General features: G+C 42.3%; 1 protein-coding gene across 1 annotated transcript in view; it reads right to left on the bottom strand.

Moving 5' to 3' along the window:
- Nucleotides 1-26,442, bottom strand: part of ca16b (carbonic anhydrase XVI b) — a 100,499-nt gene that overhangs the window by 10,695 nt on the left and 63,362 nt on the right. The window contains exons 5-15 of the mRNA XM_041948052.1: nt 23,420-23,515; nt 21,248-21,314; nt 18,655-18,812; nt 17,295-17,487; nt 11,274-11,458; nt 8,501-8,609; nt 8,333-8,382; nt 7,483-8,230; nt 6,303-6,441; nt 3,433-3,524; nt 1,747-1,838 (exon numbers count right to left, since the gene is read on the bottom strand). Of these exons, the coding sequence (XP_041803986.1) occupies nt 1,747-1,838; nt 3,433-3,524; nt 6,303-6,441; nt 7,483-8,230; nt 8,333-8,382; nt 8,501-8,609; nt 11,274-11,458; nt 17,295-17,487; nt 18,655-18,812; nt 21,248-21,314; nt 23,420-23,515 (1,929 nt within the window). The remainder of the gene's footprint in view (nt 1-1,746; nt 1,839-3,432; nt 3,525-6,302; nt 6,442-7,482; nt 8,231-8,332; nt 8,383-8,500; nt 8,610-11,273; nt 11,459-17,294; nt 17,488-18,654; nt 18,813-21,247; nt 21,315-23,419; nt 23,516-26,442) is intronic.

Here is a 26,442-nt window from a genome sequence, read left to right as displayed (position 1 = left end):
TTCAGCGAAGCAGATGCTTACTGCCACTGGGCCTCGAACTCAGGCCTCCAGCAGGACAGCTTTCTTCTCTTCTTCCTCACTACACTACACCGCACCCACCCACCCCTACAATGCAGCAATCATTTCCAACACGGCTTCGTTGTGCCGCATTTGAAAATTATGCAGACGAGCTTCGCATGGAATGACCCCAATTAGAAGGAATCCTCCAGGGGTGAAGCTTTTGCCTCATTTCTTAACCTGGTTACACAGAGAGTGTGTTCCCATCCAGTAAACCAGCAGACAGACCTTCTCTAATTAACCTCCGTCTCTCTTGATCTTCCTCTCCGTCTTTCTCTCAACCATCTGCTCAAAATTAGCAACCCTGCACACAAACACGAGCAGCAAATAATCTCTGAGCACTGTTCTGACCCAGGCCCATTTACAGACTGCATGTGCACAGTAGAGGAGGGGGTGAACCCTGCTGAAAAGGCTATCAGTACTTACTTAACTCCAGAGGAAAATAATGCAAATGTACTCTTGTGTATTCCTCAGTCGTAGAGTGCTTTCACACCTAAGTTGTTCAGTTCAGTTTAAAGAAGCTCCTGTAGATTTATTATGGCTTGTTTCAGTTCTTTGGGCTGGTGTGGGGGCTGTAATCAGACCCTGGTGCTGGCTGGTCCAGGGTGACCGGCTTTTGCCCCTAAGCTCTGGAACTCCTTGCCTGAGAATCTGAGGCGAGCAGAATCGGTGATATCTTTTAAATCGCTCCTCAAAATCTATCTTGTTTTTAAAAAAGGCCCTTATAAATTCTGGGACGCCATTTTATTTCCAACATATCTTATCTGTTTCATTATTACCTTTTTATCTGTGTTGTTGGGGATTTTATACCATTTTATCTTGGTATTATTTTAGTTGTCTGATTTTCTTTGCCTCAGTCCTGAAATTTTGCAATCCTTGTTCAATCATGTAAAGCACTTTGTAACTTTGTTTGAAAAGTGCTGTATAAATAAAGGTTATTACATTATTGTATTATTAAAAAGTAGGGTCTGGGTTTGCCTCCAGGCAGAGTGTGGGGGGGTCCGTGGTGTGAAAGTAGAGCAGAACAGAAGTGGATTTTATGTGATAGTAGTTTTTGATAGTAGACAGTCATTTTAGATCATTTAAAAGCTACACTACTAATAAATCCATCTTCTGATTGTGAATCTTATAGGAGATCTGTAGCAGTCTGTATCTTAACCACACAGTCAGTAGCTTATTATTACTCATTACTTTATGTTACTATACATAGATGGGACTCTTCTTCTCCTTTTTTTTTGTGTGCTCCAAACAGGTCGACTGCGTTGAAATGCCAATAAAGTTTTGAATCTAGAATCTCTAATCCCCCTGTGATAAAAGGCCTCTTTTAGTCTAATTTGTACACGTTCATCACTGTTCACAACAAAGCTCATCACAAATTAATAATTTATGAGCTCAACATAAATAAATACATAAGCTCCAGCAAAGTGCTGCAAAACCTGCTGTCTGTCACCAGAATTTCATTTCCCCACTGATGATGCACAATGACAGCCGCCAAAACTGTCTGTCCAGCGAGTCATCTGACTTCATGTTAGCGTGATGGTTAGTGTGTAACACAGGGAACATCACAGCATAACGAACAGGCAGCAATCTGTCCTTTTTTTCCTTTGTACAGATCAACTGTGCACAACGCTAATGTAAGAGCACCATTTGTTCAAAATGAATCATCCTTAAGTGGAGTTGAAAGCGTACCTCAAACTCCTCGGAGAAACCTTGCAGGTTGTTCTTGTAGAGCTCCATGATGTGTTTAACAAAGTGTTTAACAGGGATGGCCTCCATGTCATCTGCAGGAGAAACACAGAGCAATTAGCTAAAGTGCCCACTGGTGTGTGTGAGGTTCACGGTTCGATATCAGGGTTTGTTTCTGGCCACCATGAGAATGTGTGCACATGTGTCTAACAGGCGCATGCTGACCGATGTCATGTGCCCTTTGTGCAGCAAACGTAATGAACATTCTTCTGACATGAAATCAGTCACTGGGGCTATTTCTTAATGAAGAAAGGGGACAAAAGAACAGATCTGAAAATAAAAGCCAATTCTCTACTGTTTCTACGGACTAACTTCTATCACAAATGTCTAGATTTGGTATTTTGAGCATTTATAGGAGGGAGCATCTGTCTCATCTGAGCCAAAATGCCTCCAAATCACACATGAGGGATCTTAGATAAGGCCGGTCACCATCACACTGGGGCAATAGTGCAGGGGACCCAGCTGTCATTGCTGCTGATACCGGCCAATGTCTTAACTTATGCACCCTCGCAGCTGGGGCCTTTAGGGCTCTTCCTTGCATCAGTGATTACAGCGTAAAGGTGAATTCTGGTTTATTGATGTGTTCATTTATCAAAATGTCTTTCCTTCCCTGTATTAGCGAGAGACTTGATTCTGAGTGAAATGTAGCTTTAGGAGCTAGACATTGAAATGAAGTAGAACTGATTAGGCCCAATTCTTCTTGACAGGATATAAAACTGTACAGAGTATGTTCACATGTCTAATATGCTTTCATGTCCCAGAGCACTATGTGCAAACAGCCATCTCTTTCTGTCATTCACCACTTTAAACATTTTCATTTTCTTGAACATTTTCAACTTAAATCAAGTGCACGTTCAGAATAGATGTGTTGTAAGGAAGTTGCCAGTTTCTAAGACAGTAAAAGAAAGAGAAAAGACAAACAGACAGAAAAGGGGAGGAAGAAAGGGATGCAAGAAAGAAAAAGACAAGCAATAAAAACGTAATGAATGTGGAGTCGATACTGGTATCCCTTGTGCTCTTTAACTATGATATCACAGCCGTGAAATGTCCCCGAGCTTAAAGCGGCTGTGAAAGTAAAGTCTGATATTGACTAGCTGCCACTGCCCTGCTGCCTTGGACATTAAAGGCTACAAAAAGCCAGTCACACAACTCCTACAGAGGGGCTCCCACAGTCACTTCACATGTAAATCAACAGAGACTATCATTGAGGTCACAGAGAAAACCATTTGACACTTTATGGTGGCTTGTCCTGTACCAGTATCAGTATCAGCATCTCTTCAAGTCAGTCCAGATTCCTCTGTCCTTTTTGTGATTTTCTGGTTCCCCATTTCAGTCTTAAAACAACATTTTTCTAAGGTATAATCATGTCCTTTTTTTGTCCATGTATCCCACACAGCCCTGACCAATGAACTCAAGTACCCCTTCCTCAAGACCACCATTTATTTCAACTGTTTAGCCATTTCTTTAAGATAACTGTTTTCAGTATTTTGTCATGACTCCCTATTCAGACTGTTTATCCATTACTTTAAGCTAGCTATTGCTGCTGTTTATCCATCTGATCTTGCAAACTGGAACGAACAATGAATGCTATGTAAACTTGCACATCACAAGGAAAGAAATATGGCTTACCTGGTATGGGGATGACTGGTATATTCTCATTGGCCACCACCCGAGGAGAGCTGCTCTCCTCCACATAGAAGTGAGCTGTCTGGAAAAACCTCCTACAGGGACACACAGAGAAGTACAGTGAGATGCCACAGTAAAGTCTATTAGGGAGTCGTTATTCCATTGTTCTCAGATCCGGTCTGTCAACATCAGCATCTCAAAGTTGAATAAAATGACAAGGTAACAGCAGAACACTGCTAATGAAAACCCCAGAGTAGTTGAGACACAGCTGATCGCATACAGAGCGTGCGGCTCCTGGAAACACAGTCTGAGTTGACTACAGGGAGCAGGTAAACAACTCACAGTGACACACAGCGCAGAGCCAAATTTAGCTCTTTGCTCCAACTGAAGACAACTAATCCAAACACATATTCTCTCTTCAGGGCAACACACACCACTTTCAAGAGGTCCCACTCTGCTTTGAGGACAACAAAATCGACTTAAAAGGTGCACTTTCCGGAGAAAATGCATGTGACTGCTGCCAGCAGCTGCAGCTCAAAGCAGACGTTCCTATGAAAACTTGTACTGACAAAGCCGTGACGAGATGAAACTTTTGACAGTCATTACTTTTCCACTGGCAATTCCTGCTGTTTCGAAAGCTAAAGAATTTGCACCCCCTGTTGGACAATCCATCCCAAATTTTGCACAGTTCAAAATCCAAAGTTCACAGACTGAAAAGCTGCAAATCTGGTCAAATCAACACTAAATCCAGATACGACAGTTGTGATCTTTAAATAGTATCTACAGCTTTGTAAAAAAGGCTGAATCGCACAACAGCTTTAGACCAAAATATTCCACATTAAAGATGTCCTTCCCTGCAATTAGTACAACAAAAATCCAAAATTCTTACTACGTCTTTTAAGTAGAATATACTTCAAAAATTCTAATCCTAACTCTTTACCTTTTAGAAAGCTGTCTGTAAGTGAGGAATCTTTAAGGTCCTTAACACCTGGTACATCCTCTCCAGCTACCACCCCCTCGCCATAGACACACAATGTGTATACTAATGAATGCATATAAAAGACCCATGTTTCACCCCCGTGCCAGCATTTCCCAGGTTTAATCCTACCTGTACTTGATGCAGAGGAGGGAACAGATGCTTGTCATTCTTTAACAGAGGTGGAACAAACATAAAAAAGGCTTCACTGCATTTAAAAGATAAAGAGAGTGAGAGAGAGAGAGAGTGAGAGTGAGAGAGAGTGAGAGAGAGAGAGAGAGAGAGAGAGAGGTGAAAAACAAAAAGGGAGGAGAGCTCCCCCCTGGCTTGCGTCACAGCCTCCCAGTCTAATGGCTCCCCGTGGGTACAAATGTGGAAATGTGGTGCGGCTAACAAACCGGCATAGTTGACACCTCCTCCCGGATTCTCTCCCATGGTCCCAGAAAAATAGTTTGCTTTGGGGGAATGGAAACTAGAATTAAATAGGCTTTCTGAATGGATGTCAGTTGTTTATAAAAAAAAAAAAAAAAAAACTGGAGAGAGGCATCCCATTTAACACCAACATCAGCAGTACTGAGTCACTAACACGAAATGAGATTTTCTTCTCAACTGAACATCTGTGAGTTTTAAACAAACACCTCGAGCCTCAGAAGCTTCCATATGTGCGCTGTAACGCCAGCAATTAATTCCATTGTAGACTGACTCATAACCTCAGATTAACAGCAAAAATGAACAGGATAAAAAAAAAGGCATCAAAAGATGGCCCATTGATAACATCTTTAAACTAACACAATCAACGAAACGGATTGTGATATTAAGTTGTTAATGACCAAAACATCTGTGAGCAGAGACACTCACTGGCTTTAATAGCCGCACTGTCACCAAGAGAGACTGCACAGAGCAGGAAGAGTAAAGAGAGCGTGAATGGGTTGATTTCATCTTCCATCATGGTCCTTTCCCCGGGGGAAACAGCCATTGTCTGTGAACTGTCAGAGTTGTCACAACAACAGCTGTGATGGCCATTTCTAATCTCAAAGCTGCCCCTGCTCTTCTGCTCAAATACCTCAACTCTCAGCAATTCATCCACCAACTGAATCCGCTACAGTCATCTTGTTTTCAGCTGTCTGTATTTTGAACACCTCTAGCTGATAACCAGGCCGTTATTTATACCGTTACATAGTGATTTTAAATTATCTGGCACCATAGGGTGTCACAGTAAGGTATTATCGGCCCATAGAAATGTGCTGGAGTGATCTGACACTTAAAAGATATCATTGAAAAAGAATTAATAAAATACATTTAACACATTTTAATTATTACCAAATAACTATCTCAGACTGTAAATTGACAAAATGCTACCCAACTAGAAGCACAGAGTAAGTATGCATGGGACCAGCTGAGGAAATGGTCCATAGTGCTATTTGTAACTCATTAACCATACCACATGTGCTAGTGGCCTGGCCTGTGTAATTACTGGGCCCCTTATAGCGTGGCTGGAAATTAGCCCAGCAGATGAAGACGCAGCTGGGACCACTGCTGCCTCGGCAGGGCCTTGAGGTCTCCTGACCCTCAACCAGGTGGGTGATGGGCCTGATGTGTGACGTGTAGGCAAGTCTTACTCCCAGGCTGTAAGAGAGTGATACGCACACATGCATACGTGTGCATAAAATAAACACATCCAAACTAGATGGGTCTGAACTGAGAGCATACCGACTGGAAAAACCAGACATGTACGTGGGCGTGCCACTTAACCCAAATGTGAGAGGGGGGAAAAATGTATGGTTGGGGTCTGCGTGGGTGAGGGGTGGCTCAGGAGGTATCAGTGAAATCCTTATCAAGATGAGGCATTAGCAGTAAAATGTCCCATCTGGACTGAGGTTCGGTATGCTGAACTCACCTCCAGTAGACCATCACAATCAGCAGCATTATGAGGCACAGCAGAGTGAGAGCTGACACCACCACCAAAGGGACGATCCAGACCATCCTGGACATCCCCGCGTGTGGGGTTCGGGTCACGTTGGACAAGACGGTCCTGTCTGGAACATGACACAGGCACATGCTTACAAATATTCTACCAATTTAAACCAACTCCTTTCCCAACTCTTAAGTGCTTATGTGTAGGATTTGTATGATATCACAGCATGTTTCTAATTACTTTGATGGCAAAAGGTTTTGTTTGTAAATAAAATTAGACAATCCTTGCAAAAATCTGTGCCGTCTATGTGTTGCTTTTAGCCCTTTATTGTGTATCTGCAGGTCGGATCTGGGAGGGGAGGGGGGTATTAGTATGCAGTGCTGTCTGCCAAACTTTCTTTTTGATGCTACCACTGGGAGTCGCCAAAGTCAGAAATGCTCTAATTCTACACACAGGGGCTTTAACCTTCACCATTACATGTCTTTGGTAAAACCCTTCTCCACATTTACTCTGTCATGCTCATAAAATAGTCACAGAAGTGACAGTTCTAGCCTTGACAGACCAAAACCCACACTAGTCCATCCTGAGCCTGGTCTAAGCTCAATATCTAGCTTGGTTTCAGAGAAGCCCATAAGGAATAATAAATTTATAGGCCTATTACGATTACACACATACATTTACATTTTCATGAAACACATATCAGTTGTGACTGATCAAGGTAAAACCTAATGGCGATAGAAAATGTAAAAAAAAAAAAAAAAAAAAATCTGGAGAAAAATGTTCAAAAACACTCTTGAAGCAAACTCAAAGGAATTCCTCGAGGCAGAACCCCGATGGCAGACGGCTCACTTCTGCCTTCAGGCCTCTGTGTTGTAGTGACACAAAAGCCTGGAGTTTTATCTTTGTCTGAGATGGTAACCAGCGTAGTTACTGTCTTAAATCAAGTTATTTGTTATGCTAAATTGGCCTCCATAACTGTTGTTAGTGTTGACAGTGTTCTGCTTTGGAGAGAAGCCTGGTCTTGGACGATAGCCGACAACAGGAGAACAAACCTCTCTCTGAGAATTCAAATGGGATGTCTCTGTTTGGGCAGGATGTTAAAACGGAAAGATGAAAAAACAATATTGTGTCATGTCTGTGTGCGAGAGCGTGGTCTGCTCACCAGTGTGTACGGAGAAAGGCCAGAGGCTCTTCCCATCGCCGCTGATCTTTGGAGACAGTGTGGAGCTCTGGGGGATCTGCATCTCTGCACTGTCATTACGGGGCTCCTGAGTGGAGACTGCATTCACATCTGTGGGATTCTTCTCCACATCGTCCTCCAACTGGTCGTCCCCAGTGCCTGCAGGTACGGTGGTGCCTTTGACTGTCGGCTTCCCTTCTCCTTTCTCTTTGGCTGTGGATGTGGGGGTGGGGATTAAAGGCTCTTTGGCCGCGGTGCTGTTCGCTCGAGTTTCCTCGTTATCAGGTGAACTCTTGTTCTTTGTCTTTTTCTCATCCTTTTCCTCCTCCTGCTCTCCTTCTGTCTCCCCCTCCTCTTCATCCTCCTTGGCCTCACTTGCAGCCTGTTTATTGTCCGACGAGGTGTCTATATCGGAGCCCTGGGGTGCTGCCTGCTCAGTGCTGGACTTTGCAGGCGGGACGGATGGACGGGTGGGGTTCTGCGTGGTTTGGGGTGCCTGTGTGGGCCAAACAGAACTTGGCAAAGAAGAGATAACCCCGCCACCTACACCCAAGCCTGCCAACAAGGTGCTCGTCACCACTGATGCCACTGTGGCCTGGCTGCCACTCGAGGAGGGGCCCATCCCTGTTGCCATGGAGACAATGGAGAAGTGGATGCCAGAGGACGTCCAAGTGGAGGACCCAGAGCTGATGGGAGCCATGTCTGCTGACGACGCTGGCGAAATTGTGGGCTGAGGGTGACAGGCAGAGAAAAAGTGATTATCCATCAGAACCATATGATTGTAACTAACATAAAAAAAGAACTTCGCAGTGCCATCTCCTGGTCAACTCACCATCCCGGTCTTCACAATACGGGACCCTTCAAATATTCTTGTTGTATTCGCTGAAATACAAAATTGCAAGCAAGCATTTACTGAAAAAATCCATTTCATGTGTCTGACATGCAAAATTATCTAAAAAATACATAATGAGTCATTAACTGCTGGGCTCTGATTAGGTACCTCTGAACAGCAGCGTTTGACTGAAATCACTGCGCAGGTCATGCTGACATACCGCCTGCACTCTGAACAGGTACAGGACGTCAGGGGACACATTAGTGATGACTGCTTTCTGCAAGAGAACAGATGCACACACGAACACGATTGAGACGACTTGCAAACATACTGCACATCATGTCTGAATGTGTAGATGATAATACTTTTAAAACTGTAGATTCTGTTCATTCAGACTGCTTAAAATGAAAATATATACCACCCTAAGCCACTGTTCTGTCAACTGTCTATGACCCGCAAGTTCAATGCAGTTTAAAAACCTCCATTCCTGTGTAATTTAATTGTGTTGTGCAGTTTGCAGATTGCTTTACTTGTATTAAAATGGCCCTCACACTTGATGGGTGATTGCCTTTGGTATTGGAGAGCTAGTATTTCTCTAAAATAATTCAGATAAAAAGGTATTCAGAAATAGAAATAGAAACTGAAAATTGAAATGGAAATGAAGTGGGCAAAATAAGAAAGACTGACAGCAGAGAGAGAGGTGAAGAGAATACTGTCAGTAAAGTGAGTGATGGACTCTATTAATGGAGTGTAACCACATAGAGTACCTCGTGGACACATTCATAGTTCTTTCAGCCAGCCATGTGCAATAATGTATTATAATAACACAAACGTACAAAGCTCTGAACAGACCATATATATATTACTTGAACACAACTACAAAAGAAATTATTCATATTAATCTATGCTTTGAAAAACAGCCAATCTAACAATTGTTAAAGAAAACAAGTAGCCTCACACATGCTCTACCTTCTTGTGTCTTGTTTCAAAACCACAGAACATACATAACGAAGACTAGGGTGTAGAGATATGACGGCTCTGCCAGAGGACCTCAGGGAGAAGTATGGCTGATAGGGAGCTAAAAGGTCAGTAAAGGCAGCTGGGGGATGCTGAAAGGAGGAGGTAACCAGCACAGAGAGACTGAAATTGTGACGAGATGTTTTCTATGTTTAACATCAGACAGAGGTGCTGTGGCAGGTTTCTGAGCAAGCTGCAGGTGAGACATGGAGCTGAATGAGCTACAATAATCGAAGTTGAATAATCTGCAAAATAAATGCTTTTTATATTTATCTGAGGATAGTTAAATTTGTGAGGCAGTACTTGACTGCAGGAAGCTTGATTGCATATTCATTTCCTTATCCTGTCTGCAACCTTCAGTAACTAGTTTGTAAGTTGAAGATCCTCTCCAGGCTTTTTTTAATACACAAAGATAAGCCGCATGGAATAATAATTTCTGTCTGATATGATTTTTCCACGAATTGTTCAATTACCGCGTAAAGAAATTGTTAAAATTCAATCTACACTAAAATATGGTTCATTTAAAAAATTTGACTGCTTATTGACTCGCTCACTGAAAGGCCCATTCTCAGTGTCTGTGCGCTGGAGGCTTCAAGTCCTCACGTCACACTGCTGTAAGTCGCATTGCGGACCGTGATTTGCTTCTAAACTAGCTGCAATGTTGCAAAATCATCTTGCAGAAAGTGAAAACAGCTTTTTAGTCTCAAACTCTGCACAAACATCAGTCTGCACAGTGACAGTTAAACATTCCAGTGAAGAAAAAACACATTACTGGGGGTCATTAGCTAATGCATTAGCTGGCTTCTAAGCATTAGAAGGAAGTGAGGCTGCAATACATGTAAAGGTTTACACCATTCCCTTCAGATCCCACCCCCCCGTGCAGTTGCTCCTATCAACCAGCAGAAGTAACTCATGCAGCAACAATGCATGATCCCTCACCAGCTTCCCAACCATGACAATGACAACTGTGTTTACTGGAACGCATGACCGAGCTGGAGGTGCTGCTGCCGCCACCAGGGACCTGATCCCAGGTCTCTGAACTGTTGGGTGTGTGTTTTGCCCCTGAACTGTTCATATCGAAAGAGGCAGTCATGCAGACTGTGAAGACAGCTGGGGGTTGGTGGGCTTTAAAGACATGCACAGCTGGGTGTTGGATTCCCACAAACGGAAGGATATGTGACCAGGGAGAAGAATATATAGTGTGAAAAAGAACAGCCCTGTGGGTGTAACCTCCTGCAGGGGGAGGATATATTTCTGTGGAGACAGTGAATGCTCTGTTTGAGAGACACAGTGAGAGCTGAAGTGGTAACTCAATGCTTAAGGCGCACGGGCAGAGTTGTATGATCACTGGTGTCAAAAACTTCACTGAGATCTAAAGGACTACACTTGCACAGTTGCCTGCACTGGTTACTAAAAGCAGACAGTTTGCGTTCAAAGAGCTGCCTCTACTGCCTGAAAACAGACTGGATTTTTTTGTTAGTTTTCAAATTGTTCAAATAAAAAAAAAGCATATCATTCGGTCTATATAGCTTTTTTTCTGAATTACGTTTTGCTGTAAATTACTGAATCGTTGAGCCTTCCATCAAAGACTAAAAGAAATAAACAGGAAAGATCACATGTGCACTTGTCAGAACATTATGCATGTATCAGTTGGACTCGTCAGTGTGTGTGACAGCCTTATGTGTCTATTCTTAGACAGGTGAGTGACAGGGGAGTGTCTGGGTCCTGATATCAACCAACAGCCATACGCAGAGTTCATCACAACCTGTCACCTCCTCTATACGCTGTCACTGATCCTGCCAGACTCTGAGGCTCTGCAAACTGTTTAACCCACATTCATGTTGAAAAAGGAATTTAGAAAAAAAGAAAAGTGAACTGCTTTGGCCTGGTGTGAGCAGTAGCGGCAGTGGAGAATAATGCTCACCATGCTCTGGTCCCCAGTCTTGGTGAAAGTCTTTTCGTCAGCCACATCACGTTTCACCCAGCTGTAGGAGACCATGTAACTGGTGATGGGTGGGTGGTAGACGGTCAGGGGGCGTTCCCAGCTCACCATCAATGCTGTCTGGTTCAGCGGCTGGATCTTCATGCTCACTGGGGCACTACTACACACTGAAAGACCAGAAAGAAGGAAAGGGTAAGACAAAGGAGCGATATAAGAAGAAATAATATAATAAGAAAAGTGACTGCTTCAGCCTCGATTCCAAGAAAGCTGTGTAAAACAAATAAAACAGAATGAAATCATCTGCAAACAAACTGTGTTTACCGACAACAGTTTAACAAAATGTTCCTGAGTCCATGTAGTAATCTCGTTTATACAGTCATGACAGTGGTGAACCTCGCTTGATCCTTGCTTGTGAACGACTGAGCCTTTCCAGGATGCCCCTTTCATACCCAATCATGACACTATCACCTGTTGCCAATCAACCTGTTTACCTGTGGAATGATCCAAACAGGTGTTTTTAGAGCGTTCCACAACTCTCCCAGTCTTTTGTTGCTCCTGTCCAAACTCGTTTGAAAAGCGTTGCTGTCATCAAATTGAGAATAAGTGTATATTTACAAAAGTCAATGAATAAAGAAAAACATATTACATTGTTTTCAATTGAGTACATGTGATGTGAAAAGGGATTAGAAAGGTATCACATTCTGTCAAACATTTGTGGAATCAAAGTTACAAGAAAAAAACGGTGTCTCTCTTTCACTGTCTGAATACTGCTGGGTGAAAATGAAATGAAAGGCTGTGGTTGGAAAGACTGCTTGACCACATGTATTTGTGTCTGTTGATGTGTGTGGGCAGAATGCAGGTTGCCTTTTAAAAGGCCTATTATTACCACTGTCTGCTGCTGACTTTCCTCAAAGCCATTTCCACTTGAGAGACTTCTAAAGGTGCAAGATAATACAGTAACTCAATAACAAAAACCCTCCTGGAGGCTTGACTGGGGTCAGGGACGACGCCTCAGGTGTCAGTGCAGATTGTCAATCCGGATGCTTGTGTCTTTTCCACACCACAACACTGCAAGGGAGGTAGAATACCAAGCAACTGGGTGTAGTGCTACACATGTGGTACAGACAAGACTGCATCTTCCTGCCCATACGTAATTTGCAAGTTCCTGTCGGTGCTACAGTGAAAAGGATGCATGAGGAGGATGAAAGAAAAATTCTGCGTCGGCCTCAAGGTGGCAGTGTAGGCTGCAGCATGGATATTTACACAGGGATCTGTCAGTAAGAGTAAGGCACAATCTGGACATGCCTCTCAACACATCAGGGCAACAGCAATCAGGAACTGATTATGTGCACACAGGGTTTCTGTCAAATTGAAATTGTCACCACAGTTTTCTCCATTTACACAGTGAAGCAATGGTGCAAATTATGCACCACGATATGTGAACAGGAGACAGGGTGGAAGCAAATCATTCAGAGGGGCACGGGGGAGAAAAAACAATAGCAGAATGTCTTGGGGTGTTGATGACGTGTGACAGGTGTGAAATGTATTATAACCCATCAGATGTCCATTGTCAACCTCAGTAGCTCAACAGTTATTTAACAGCAGCTGAAGACATCGTTGTCGTTTCACTGTCTTCATCTTTCCTGTCATGACAGCCCTCCTTTTCACCACCAACACTGGTGCACTAGCAACACCGAAATCAACAGCAGGTGGAGATGTACAAGATACACATCTTATCAACACATGTTTTGCACCTTGCAATACAACATTGCTGTGATTCTTTGATTTTCTCTGTATTAATTAGAAACTTCATTGATCCAAGGCAGTCGTTGATTTTATGAAAACCTTTGAACATAAAGGCAGATAAGCAGCAAAACTAATTAATGCTCCTCTAAATCTGTTCAAAATTTCAATGCAAACGGCATTTCCTTACTTCATCTCAGGTTCAAAACAAAAATCTTAACGGAGAATGAATACAATAGCGGATAGAACCTAATGTTTCACCACTGAGCAGAATTACCTAACATGCTAGTGACTCTCTAGAAAATCCTATTATTTTTCGGTGAATACGTACACCGTAACCTCCCAAAATAAGCCTCATTGTGGTTTCACCTCAGTCTGCAATACCACTCAGAGCAGAACATGAATCTTTCTCCTGACAGCTTCTACCATAAAGGGGATGAATTGACTGTTGTCAACAAACAGCAGTTCCACTGCTTCACTCCTCTCAAGGCGGTACAATATGTTTTAAAGAGGCTGCGTGCAGACATTGGAATGACGGGGAAAAACAACAATTTAATTGAAAACACACTGATTTTAACATTAGTAGCTGCCAGGAAATTCAACATATGTATGCCATCAGAAGGATACAAGCCACCATGCTAAGTTACTGTATGATAATACTGTATGAATGTCTTCTACTTCTTCATACAGCTCCCACCACAGTCCGAACACTGATTAACAGCATTAGAATATTAGAATATTTGAATGTCGCTTGCCAAACATTCATTAGTTTCAGGTTCTGCAATGTGAGGATTTCCTATTTTTCTCTGTTTAATAAAACTGTGTATTCAATAGATTTTAGTTTTGTATCGTCAGGTGGACAAAACGAGCATGTTTGAGGCATCAGCTTGGGCTCTGGGAAACTGTGACGGGCATTTTTTACTATCTTCTTTTTTTCATATTTTTGGATTTATAGACAAAACAACTAATCAAGGAAAACTAAAATACAGAGTAATTAATTATAAAAATAAAAGTTAGTTGCAGCCCTATGGAGAATATCATCATTAACCAGTCACATTCTAAACAAAGGCATGCTAAATCTGGTCTCCACTTGAGAAAAAGGCTTGCATGCACCGGGTGATAGAGCTTTGTTGTTTTTTAACACATGCATATATATAGTATCTACATCTAGTGTTTATATAGTATAAACACAATATGCCCCATATATCTTAGCATCATTACTGGGCAAATAATGAATCTGCACCACACAAATGAATCTGCAACCTGTGTTCTTGCATCAGAAAAGGTTAGCTATGCATCTCACTGATGGAATATTTAGTCAAGGTTTGGCCCTGGCTCTCACAACATTTACAAGCAAAGCCATCATTTACTGTGCACAGGTAAAATATCCCCACCTCACACAACCTAGACAGATGTCACCCCAGAAGATAGGCCTGACACTCCCAGCACCTCCCATTAAGTATGGATTCTTACATTTTAACACAGTGAAATAGAAATGCGAGACACAAAAAGAAAACAAGCAAGAGGGAGGCAAAGCAGGAAAAAAACTGAGACACTGGTCCATATTCATTCTGCCTACTGACATGCCACAAAAGCAATTTCACAACTTAATTTGTATGGGTCTATTTTAGCTGTGCCACATATTAATGATGATTGCTGATCGGCCTTGTTAGAGTGCTCCAACTTCATCACAAGCATTCCCAATCAATTCTCCCTGCCAGACACCAACAACACCACTTTAAGGCGCAGCAGCCTTTCTCATTAGTCTCCATAGTTCCTGTACTGCTCTGTTAAAGCAAGCGATGCAAGATGCACACATAAAAGAAAGGCAAACAAAAATACTCTAATCAAGGCCTGCATGAGGTCTGTGCTTTGTATTAATGTTCTTTGATATAAGATGAGTTGAAACAATGAGAAAAGGACATGTGCACTATAACTTCATCCAAAAAATCTCCTGAAATTTTAATCAGTACTTATTATTCAGATTGTGCTCTGTCAGTAATTTTGCTCTACTAAAAAAGGATGAAGAATTACTTTCATTGGTCCTATTATGTTTACTGACCCATTAATTTAAGCTGGATCCTATGAATGGGTCTCCATGCACAGTAGCTAGATGAGCTTCCAGAAAGAAAACAGTGCTGAATAACTGAGGAGTGGTATGAAGATAAGATGTGTTCCAAATTTGTATTTACACATCATGGACATCTCAGATTGACATGGGGCAAAGAACACAGTTAATATTGTCTATGTGCAATCAGGACTTGTATGATATCTTAGGACACTCTGAGGTTTTGTGGTAACGCTAAGCCAATTTAAATGTGATTGAATACAATACAATAGTTCCAACAGTTTGGCTATCTAAGGACGGGTGGAATGTGGAACCCAACAGACCATTTTGCTAAACCCCTTACACTGAACAGTGATAGTTCAATTATAGCTTGGAATGGCGGGCCTGTCACACTTTCTTGTTTTCTTCACATGCTGAAGTGGTGTGCATGGGAATCTAGTAAGAGTGATACTTGGCATTTAAAGAGTTTGAAAGGTGATGTCTGTTTTCGGCCTGTCCAAAACCAAAAACACAAGAGTAGAAGTGTGAGGAATGTATAAAAACGTTTGTATCTGCTGTGTGGAAGGTGCAATCACTAATATGTCCAGCTAACTAGCTTAGCCTACAGCAGTAACCTAGCGTTACTGCAAAAGCCAGGATTTTTTTCCTCATCATACTTATAACACTAGGACTACTAGCTCTATGCTGTTTCTTTATTTCAATGTCTTATACACAGGTCACCAACTGCTGCGGATGTACGTATTCATCTAGTCCATTTTATGACAAGGCGGCTGGAATCATTAAAAAGTCATCAATTCATGATGTTATAGTTAGACCAATGAGCCAACTAGCTAACAAAATCCGCCAGCAACACTTTTTCTTTTCAGCAGGGAAAATTCAACAATGGCCGACAAGAAATTGACAAGCCGACTTTTGTCTGCCTCTAAAATCATGGACCCACAGTTTCAAATAATTACTAAGAATTTTAAGTAGTAAATCTGGCCTCGTTATCATTGTTAACTGTGGGGCTGTACCGAATAATTTGAGGTTTCATCAATAATGGTGACATTGGAATTGTAAAGCAACAGTCAAATGCATATTGCGCATATCGCAGGGTTTTGCAGAGTGTTGTGTGGGGAGGACCGGACAGAACGGCTGGACGGTCGCCGGCAGACAGCTGCTGAGAGCCGGGGAAATCTGGAGGGGAGAGCCCGGGGCGGACCGGAGCTTCTGGAGGAATAAACACCCAGAGTCACACCGGATGCTGCTCTGAACCAGAGCTGTTTACCAGCGGGAGGAGAGCTCGGAGTTTATTTTCTTAAACTTTTGGGATTAAAAAGTGGATTTATCTTCACTTCAGCCTGTCTGCCGCAGCGAGCCGCGGATGTGCCGACCTGTACTGTAATTAGTCTCTCTTCGTTGACTGCTTACTGGAGGGGAAATGTACTTTACTTCATGAACGTACAGAGAGAGGAGAGAGGAAAATGAAGAGCGAGAAATAACTGAGAAAAACAGAGTGAGTGCTGAGTTCAGGCAGAGGCTGAACTGAAAACAAACACACACAGACAAACACCCTCGCTGCTACCTTACGGCTCATGTCCACTATTCTGGCTGTTTGGGGAGAATAAACATAAATGCTCCTGCAGTTGAATTCGCACGAGTAAAATGGGGGCGCGCGTGTTGATGACATCCTAAAATAAGACACTCGCAGCTTCAGTCAAAAACCTTAAAAGAAGCTTTGAATGTAAAACAAATGACATTCGGCACTGCATTGTAAACTGTGTGCCGTGAGAACAGCTTGACAGGCACGGAACAGTGACTAAGGGGTCGGGGCTGAGTGAACATTCAGACAAATATTGAAGGTTGTAGTAGCAAACTTGCATAAAATAATCGGGTAGATATGGCTCGTGTCCCAGCCTTGGGTAAGATTTTGGATAGTTTTGGATGTGATGTGACATTTGCTGATCTCTGATGTAACCTTGGCCTACACACAGTGTGCATTATGTAATACTAATCCACGCTTAACTGTAATATCAATGACCATGCCCTAAGTTCACAGCACACTCTGACTATTCCAAGTAATTCAGCCATCAATTCAGAAGCACTGATAAAGTAGTGAGTAATGATTGTATTTTTACAGGTGATCCTTGGGTTAAACCAGCACAGAGCAAACTAGAGGGAGACTGTGATACGGTGCAGAAAACAAATCTTACCTCTCGAAGCCTCGGTGCTGTGAGGGCTTCCCACGATTTCTGTTAAGTCTTTCTGCCACGCGTCTTTCACAGCCGACTTAAAGACTTTTCTGTTGTCCAGGTTCTGCAGGGGCCGGAAGTTGTTCCTCAGGTACTCGACAGACTTGACATGGTCCTGTTGCTCTGTTGTAAAGATGGAGTAAAAGGCCTCCAGCTGGATGGAAAGAAAGAGAGAAGCTACTGAAGCAAATTTAAGTGTTTTTGTTACTTTGTGTGTGTGTGTTTGAGTATGTGTGGGGTGAATATATCATGCAGGACTGCATTTGTAGCCACTTGCCGGCAGCTGACTGTTCACAAACGAGGCACAGTATTTGCAAGAAATGTTCACACCACAGGTACCAGCAGGCCCGGACCTCAATCATCATCCTGGCTACCTACCGGGCTGTAACTTCTCAATGGGGCAAATTTGTGGCCATTGATTGCCATGAATGATCTCCTGCCGCGTGCTGTAATGACTACACATTACAGATACTGTGGAATCAATGTGTCCTGTGCGTGCTTGGAGAAATGAATTACAGGTTCATAAAAGACTATCTGTGAGCGTCACAAACATTGTGGCCGTGGTCAATATTCTTGCGGCAAAAGTCATTTCTGAACAAAAGATTTGTACTCCTGAAAGTTGATAGAAATTCCACTGAGCCCTGCAAATTTCTACAGCACAGAACGCTCCAGGGGATATGCAGCTGGGTAACCCAAGAATTGTATGTATAAAAGATGCAGCAAAAGCCTGTGTATGGGATCAGCAAAAAGCACCGGGCATGATTTGGCATATATTATCTCTCAGAATCATAAACGGCAAAAACAGTTGGAGGTAAGATGTTGTAAAGCACATCGGTGGCTGCTTTAAAATGCTGCACTTTCCACTAAGCTTGCTAAACCGTTACTGCAATAATTTATATTAATGGACATTTAAATTAACGAACATTTCCGCACTTGAATAACTTTAACATTATGATAACCAGTTTCCATGTGCAGCAGCTTTCTATTTAAGACCCTGTACTCACCGTCTCAGACAAACATCATGATATATGTATAGGAGCCATCTATAAATGCGGTCATTCAGGATGCCAGTAATTGGCTTTCCCTTCCTGCTTAATCATCCACTATATAGGCAGTTATGGTTTCATATGCAGGGGAGTTGGGGAGGAACGAGGGAAAAGGGAAGAGAGAGGAGAGGTAGATGAGGGGAAAAATTGCTTGTGCCTCGACACTGTGGGGCAGCAAGTGATCCACTGACTGTGTGCAAATGGGATCTGACTGCGCGTGGAGAATATAGCTGTCTGGGCGTGTGTTTCTCTGTGTGTGCGTGGACTTGACGCACCTGTGAGTGGGAGAGATACACAGGCCTGGAGAAGATGATCCACTCCACCACCTTGCTGCAGGGCGGCGTGGTCAGAGATCCGGTGTATCGGTAGTAACTGTCCACTGACGATGGCAGCAGATCCCTCAAGATGAACGACTTGAGGTTGGTCTCCTTTTCTGGGTAAAGCATGGGATCAATACTTGTCAATACACGGAAATGAAAAGCAGGAGCTTTCAGTACAGGCAAAAAAAAAAAATCATATCTCTCACCCGTCGGTGCTCTGCTAAAAACCCTGCATATCTTGAGTTACATTTACACCAACATTTACAAGGTTGTTTCATTTCACTGTCCCTGTGGCATTTTTACTGCTTCCCTGAAACCTCCACTCGCAGAATGATGGTGACAGCAGTTAAAAGCCTCAGCACTTGTTATCACTCGGGCCAGATCTCTGTACTCAGATGGGCTGAGAGAGGACCAAAGGGAGAGGAGTCAGATAAAATGGCCTGCTCTGACAGCTGATCTGTGGCTAGGTGGTAGCCTGCTTTGCTTGCTGTAACAACTGTGGTACGGCCATGGGGATTAAGGCAGATCAAAATGATAACCAGATCTGCTCTATCCTGCGTGATCAGAACCAGGCAAGGCCGTGTACCAAAAAAAAAAAAAACTAACAAAACAAACATACAGGAATCAGTTTGTGATCCAGAGGAAGATCCCTTTATCTCCTGCAAATACGCAGCGTGGGCTATGCAGCGGGGCTCAGTTTTTCCGTGAAATATGACGTGAAAAATCCGAATAAAGCTGAATTTATGTCAAATCCAATCTCTCACAGCTCATGACCTTATCTAAAAAAAACCCAAAAAACAAGAGGTTTGGGGTGATAGGACTGATAGGACTGCAGAGGCACTGGAAGCCTCGCCCCCATGCCTCATCAGTACTCAGAGTCAATTTCAGTATTCACAGCCTTTCTTCTCCCGTCTTCCGACAGCGTACGTGCCCTATCGCTCATGGGCCGCCGAGATGCTGATGGATGGATGACTGTGGGATAACGAGCTAGTGGAAAACCAACCACCCTAACGGGGAAGGCGGCGAGAAGCATTTAGCAGGAAGAGAGTCCAAAAACCACCACACCCACACAGAGCTCTCTTTCAACTGGGAGATGAGAGATACTGTGGCGTTAGCACAAACATCTGTGTCGCTACACAGCACGTAGTTCACTTTTGGAGACTGATGGAGATTTTGAATATAATCTGGTATAACCAGAGGTTGCGTTTTTTTTTTTTTTTTTTTTTTTGCAAAATGCCGTTATCAAGGTTATATAACAAAAGAAAAGTGGAGCATAAATACCTCTGTGAAATGAGAACCACAAGTGAAATGGCCTCCCAGCTGAAAGCCAACCCGGAAAAAAAGGCTATTTTCTTTATTGCAATTACTTCAATGAAATTTCAAGTGTAGAAATTTCACTGAACAAAGTGACCCATTTTCTGATTCTGAGGCCAATTCACATGTTTTTTTTTTTTTTTTTTTTTAAAGAATCTCTTGTGGTTTCTAAATGAACACTTTTCCCCTGAGTGCCTTTTCCTGAGAATTTAGAAAGTTTCTTTTTCCCCAAAAAAACTCAACGCAAACAGTCACTACCTCACCAGTGCATGTTGCACAAAATCAAACATCCGTCTCCATTAAGTACATGGAGTGAAATTACAATTAGTAACGACCCAACGAAGCCGGGCACCAGGAAACCAGCATGGGTGCAGCGCAATTCACCGTGCTTCTATACATCCTCATCCATTTACATGTCCTTGTCAGTATACGCTTAGGCTCACATAAAGACTGTCAGCGGCAGGTTGTAAAACAAGCCATACGTGCCTGTGTAAACAGAGCAGCTGTGTCCCCAGATGCAATACAGGATTATACAGTCATGCTAAAACATCTGCTTATGGCCTGCGTTAGTCATGCATGCAGTTAAGCCGGCACATCAGTATTCATTTAAGACAATATGCCATGACGAACTGTGCCATGGCATACAACACAAGACATTAACAATTTAAGTGTGAGTATGAGCCTTTGCAGCGAGCCACAATCCCTGCAAGCCTATACATGTATGTCTGAGTTGGAATAAAACAAGAGTGTTGTCTAATTGAGGCTCAGATGTAATTAATAGTTCTTTCTCTGTGCGCGAAGGTCCTTGGAGGTACAGTGGAGCTACACTACGAAAGGAGAGGCGGTATCTTGCAAATTTTGCCTCCTTTTGAAGTTAAACTCTGCTCATATCTTGTGTTTAGACTCTAATTTGGGGTTTTAGAAAAAAATGAAGCCCAGTGCTTAAGCAGCTGAAAGCAAGAACATCAATCTTTGTTCTATGGAGGTTGGGAGGAGCACAATGACTGCACCATCGTGAGAGATTTACCTCCAGGATCAACCAAAACATGAACAGCAGCAATGCCAGAGAGATTTTGTCAGGGATAATTGCTTTGTGGATATCCCACGTGAACTTAATTCCCGCAGTAGTGCTTCATGTGGAGGAGATTTTGAACAAAGAACTCACCACGTACATAATACAAGATTGTTCAAAATGAAGCAGAGTTTGTAATGGGGTTACTTCCCTATTACTTACCATGATGCACTACTCCTTTCAATCCCTGGATGATGGGGTCCACAGCAGGATTGTCTTTTTGCCCCAGCTGCGGGAAATGTCCAGAGACAAAGGATTACAAAAGGATTACAAGACCAGAATTATAATCTAACATAATGACTAAAGACGATCAATACGAATGAAATACGGGGGATGGACACAATCAGGGCAACAACTCTCCAGTACAATGTATTCAAGCAGCATTTAACACCATCTGTTACTAGCGTGAAGTTTGTGGCATTCAATTTTTCATGGGATTTGTAGGTTGACTTTAGAGGTTATTGTTGAACATTTGGTAAAACCGCTGTCTGTAAACACATTTTGTTTGTTGCTGTTTTTATTTACGTTTTACATCCCAACTTTTTTTGGAAATGAGGCAGCATAATCTAATCATGTAGCATCATAACATGGATTTTCCTATCAAATTATTACATTTGACATTAAATAAACTTGAAATTTCGATAATGTTACAAGCTCTGTATCCTTCTCCTGCTGGTTGTATCCAGTAACTCCATGAGGCCATTCAACCATTTAGCTCGACTGTCTCCAGAGGACAAAAGTGTTGATTTCCTCCTTATCTATTAGGCCTACTATCAATTCTTCGCAATGACTGAAGACTGGCAAATACTGTTCAGTTCCACATTCTACAATATTCCCAATGTCCTACTTAAGAGACAAGATTGGACAAAACAGTGTTGGGATGCGGGGACCAGTCTTCCCTTGCTCAACATTAATTCAGGTCAGTCAGTGGAGAATAATTGTGTGGAACTGAATGCTGAATGTGGATAATATGCACACCTTAGAGGCCATTAATAGGCCTTTGGGGAGCACAGGAGGAACTCTTCTTATTGATTAGAAATGGTAAATCTGAGCCAATGTGTGTGTGCCCACTTAAAAAACCCTCACACTGTAAACTGCTATTCAGCGGACTGTGTATGGTGGTGCTAATTGCAGTAAGCAATAGGGCTGTCAGGACCCAGCGGAGGCATTTAGGTCCTCGTACTCACACGGTTTTATCACTGTCTGCGAGTAGACCTACATTACAAACACCTGTGTCCCCATTCCAGGCTCCCTCTTCCTGAGAACTGACCCTTCTCTATATACTATTAAGCTGAATGTTAGCCTGCATTGATCACCTGCCATCAATCGCCAACATCCTGCTAATAGAAATTAAGAGGGGCCCTGCAGTTGTCAGTGCTGTTTATGTGCGCTTTTTTCATGGTTCATAAATCTCGGAGGTGTTTTTGCAGTGAACAGAAATTAGGACCATTCTTGTCCATTAAGAGCTTAGGTACGCAGACCTTCAGGGGACAATTTGTAGTATCTCAGTAAGCAATCAGCAATGTGCCACAGAGCAGAAAAATAATCAGCTGCTAGGTGAAGAGAAAGTCTCCTATCACAACGCAGGTGCCAAAGATCATCTCTAATAAATATCTATCATTTACTGACCTCAAAAAGGTATTTACATCTTCATCCTTGTCATAATTGGACTAATACTATAATTCCAGCTGTCCCCCTTAAGCCATAATTGCCTCACCGTTTTACAATGTCTTATTTTTCCATCCAGTTTTATTCATTCATTATTTTATTAGTGTGATTTCCCATTTTCTGCAATTTTTTGTCAGTGTCTTTTTATCCACTCTTGTTCTATTTATTCACTCATTTCCTTGGTTTTGTAAACTACTTTTTTTAAGTGGCCGGTAAGCACTATTTATGGGCATGAAGTCATTTTATAAGCCTATAAAAATGGAGATTTTTCAATTTAGGCAATGCTACCGACAAGTGGGTGAAGAGCCATTACAAAGAGGTTTTCCTCAAGAGCAGTGCAACTTGTCTGAGAGACGATCTTTAAGCATGAGGACAGTGTGTTTTAACGGGACTAAGAAGCTGTAGCAACGTTAGCGTCTAACGCCTAATGTCAGCATGCTCACAATAACAGTGATCACATTCTGATGTTCGGGAGATTATTGTGTTTAAGATGTTGGTAATGGTAATCCATCCATCTAATAGTTGTTCAGACATATCAGTCCGGACCAAAGTATTGCATTGATGCTAGCATTGATAACAATGTCTATGTTCTATAAGGGCATTCCTGTAGTCTTTGTTTCCCTCAGATTACATTTCACTTGACCGTCAGCTCTGGCGATACTTTACCTCAAAGAAGACGGCCATGGCAGAAATGATGCGCCTTTCCTTGATGGCAGCGCTGAGGCTGTCAAAGTCATCCGAATTGTAAAGGTAGATCTGCATCTGGGGTGGGAAACAGAGCATAAACAGCTTGAGGAGTGGACAAGGAGTCCTGTCATCAATCACTTGGACACACTGCTGAGGAGCTGATGAAAAGCTGTTTTGAGGGGCATAAAAGGGGGAGTATTTATCACTCTCATAAATCTCCTATAATCTGTGTCATTCCTTTTTGTGTTCTGCCACTCCTGGAGGATGCTGGAGAAATACAGCATCCCATTCCTCAGGGCGACTGTCCTCACAGAGACAGTCACGAGCAGAGAGGAAGAAGTGGAGGACTGCGCTCTTTTCCCGTGGTGAGATCTGACAGAATGGTGGGCTTTTAATCATTCCTCCCAATTACCTTAAATCACCCACAACATTTCTTCTGATTTCACAACATACAGCGGCATGGGATGTGTGGCACATAATGTGAAAACCATCATACACAGAATGCATCATACACCTGTCATGGCTCTGGTTTCTTGTGAAAAGAAAAAGAATCTTGTTACTTTCATTTCAAGGCAGTCATATTATGGTAGTGCTGATCAAAATCATCAAATGATTCTAAAAGTAGCAATTGGAGCTGTCCATCATCTCACTGTCTCGAGCCTCTTTAAAATGAAAAACCCTTTCATGTCACTGAACCAAGTTAATTGGCAATAAGAAAAGGGTCCTAGATGTTGATTTAATTAAAGGGTGTGCTGCTTTTTTCTATTTCTAAAGAAAATTACGAGAAACCCCCAGCTGCAAATGGCTGTGCTGACAACAGATGCAAAAAGCGAAAATAAATCTAGTATAAATAAGGATAAATCCATTAAAGCGTACCGCAGCCTAAACCAGGTACAAAATGACTCAATGCAGATAATTTAAGAGAATTTAAGCGATCAGTTTCCTTCAGAGTTACTTTAACGGAAGCCTTTAATTGAACTAATTTGTTGTCTGGGAACTCAGCAAGAAAGAGCTCTGGCCATTCATCACCCTTCAGATGTTATTAACTACATCACCCAATTAAGCTGGCCCCCCTTAGGCTTCATTCACTCACTGACATTAGCTCATGTGACCTGCTCTTGTTTAACAGCGCGCTGGAAAACGTGATATTCAATTATCAAACACTTTGATAGCGGCCAATAAAAATAAATGTTGCCAAAAGCGATTTGAATCACTTGATTGCACGCCTCGTTTCACTGCACATTCGTGAGCTCTGACACAGAACTCCTCGCTGCAGTAGACTTCATTCACATCCAGGGATATCGCTGAAAGTTGTTGATTTAAAGTAGGAAGGACAGGTGGTCTGACCAACCTTTAAGCTCCCTTAAGACATTGAGACACAATCATACATGTTTGTTTTTGTCAGTACAAAATTTACCACCCTGTTGCGGAGAGAAACATGTAAAACGGTGAGCATCAATAACCGACAACAGCTTGTGAGAGGCCAGAGGTAACAGGAGGCAACTGAAACACAACAAAACATTATTTGAGCTTTATAATTTACCTCCAGTTTTCTCTGGAGAGCAGACAGCCCATGCTGTCCACATCGCCTGAGCCCTTCTTTAGTCTCAATTCATTCTATAGCCCTGAAAATGTTTGTTTCGCTTTCTGGCACAAGATGAGTGCAAACACAAATGCTGAACGCTGCTCTGCATTCCCAAGTTCCATTTAAGCACAAACAGGTGAAAAACAGTCATGTTTGGCATGATTTCCCAAGACAGCAAGATATTGAGGCAAGAGAAGAAAACTTAAATAAATCATTTTTTTGCACGGAGAGATCTTACACTTATCACAGCAGCACAAATTTATTCTTCTTTCTTTACTTTTTTTTAACAACTGTGCTACCGCAGTTTTTTGTTGTTAACAGGTGAATGTGTCTTTTTTAAAACAGTATGATTCTCTCACTCCAATCACACTTAACCAGCTTACGTTACCCTCTCGCACAGGCACCTGCAAAGTGCTAGAGCACTCATTTTCAAGAAGAATAAAGTGTCACAAAATTTGTACGGTAGGTGTTGCTGAACAATTATATGAAACTTGGTGTTTCAGATTTCAGAATTTCAGACGACACGCAAAAGGACAGCACAAGACAATAGGATGAGTGGATTGTGAGCCAGCAAACACTGACTTGTATTTATTATCCATGCACATTTAAACTGACAACAACACGGCTGAACGTTGACCACAGTCACAATGCACAAGCATTCACTACAATTCTCCATTCACCTGAGTTTGCCCATTTTCACGAATACAGCTGAGTGGAACTAAGGTAACAACTGGTAAATGCACATTACAACTGGCCCCAGAGCAATAATCACAGGCGCTATTTAGCATCAATGCAAAAAGCCTGCTGTTTTTCTCCCGTCATATGCCTCCTTATGAAAGCATATTCACTACGATGATTTGTCTCTGTAAACATATTCCCCAATTCAAGTTGCATGATTCAGACATTATTGCAGACTATACTCCTAGCATTAGTCTCTCTAGGCCCACTTCATCGTTTTCTCATTTTAAAAATGCCACCGATGGGTTGCTGGATTCACTGCGCCACAAACCATGGCAACAACTTGCTCGTCAAGGTGTGCAAATCAGTTTTCAGTTCCGTCGCATTTATGTATTAGGTGATGCTTTCTGTAGCTGTTGTTATTTACTGGAGTTTCCTCCATGTTCATACAGCGTGTTTGGCTGTATTTTCTGTATTTGCAACGCAGCTTCGTAAGTGCTGCCAAATTAGTGAAAGTGCTTCTCAATTTGCTACGCGTTTCATGACTTTGCAGTGTTTCTGGGCTTTCTAATGTGTTTTGCGACCAGCGTGTGCTTGCAGTGCTACTGGAGCTCTCATTCTGAAATGTACTCGACTGTGCACCCATCCTAACACTTCGTGCATCCGCTGTAATGGGTGCAAACACCAAATACCCTTCCCAAGGTGTGATTTGTAATCCATGTATAATTAATCTAACCTT

The sequence above is a fragment of the Chelmon rostratus genome, chromosome 2, assembly GCF_017976325.1.
Source record: "Chelmon rostratus isolate fCheRos1 chromosome 2, fCheRos1.pri, whole genome shotgun sequence".
Taxonomy (NCBI): Eukaryota; Metazoa; Chordata; class Actinopteri; order Chaetodontiformes; family Chaetodontidae; genus Chelmon; species Chelmon rostratus.
This window is presented reverse-complemented; position numbering and strand designations above follow the sequence as displayed.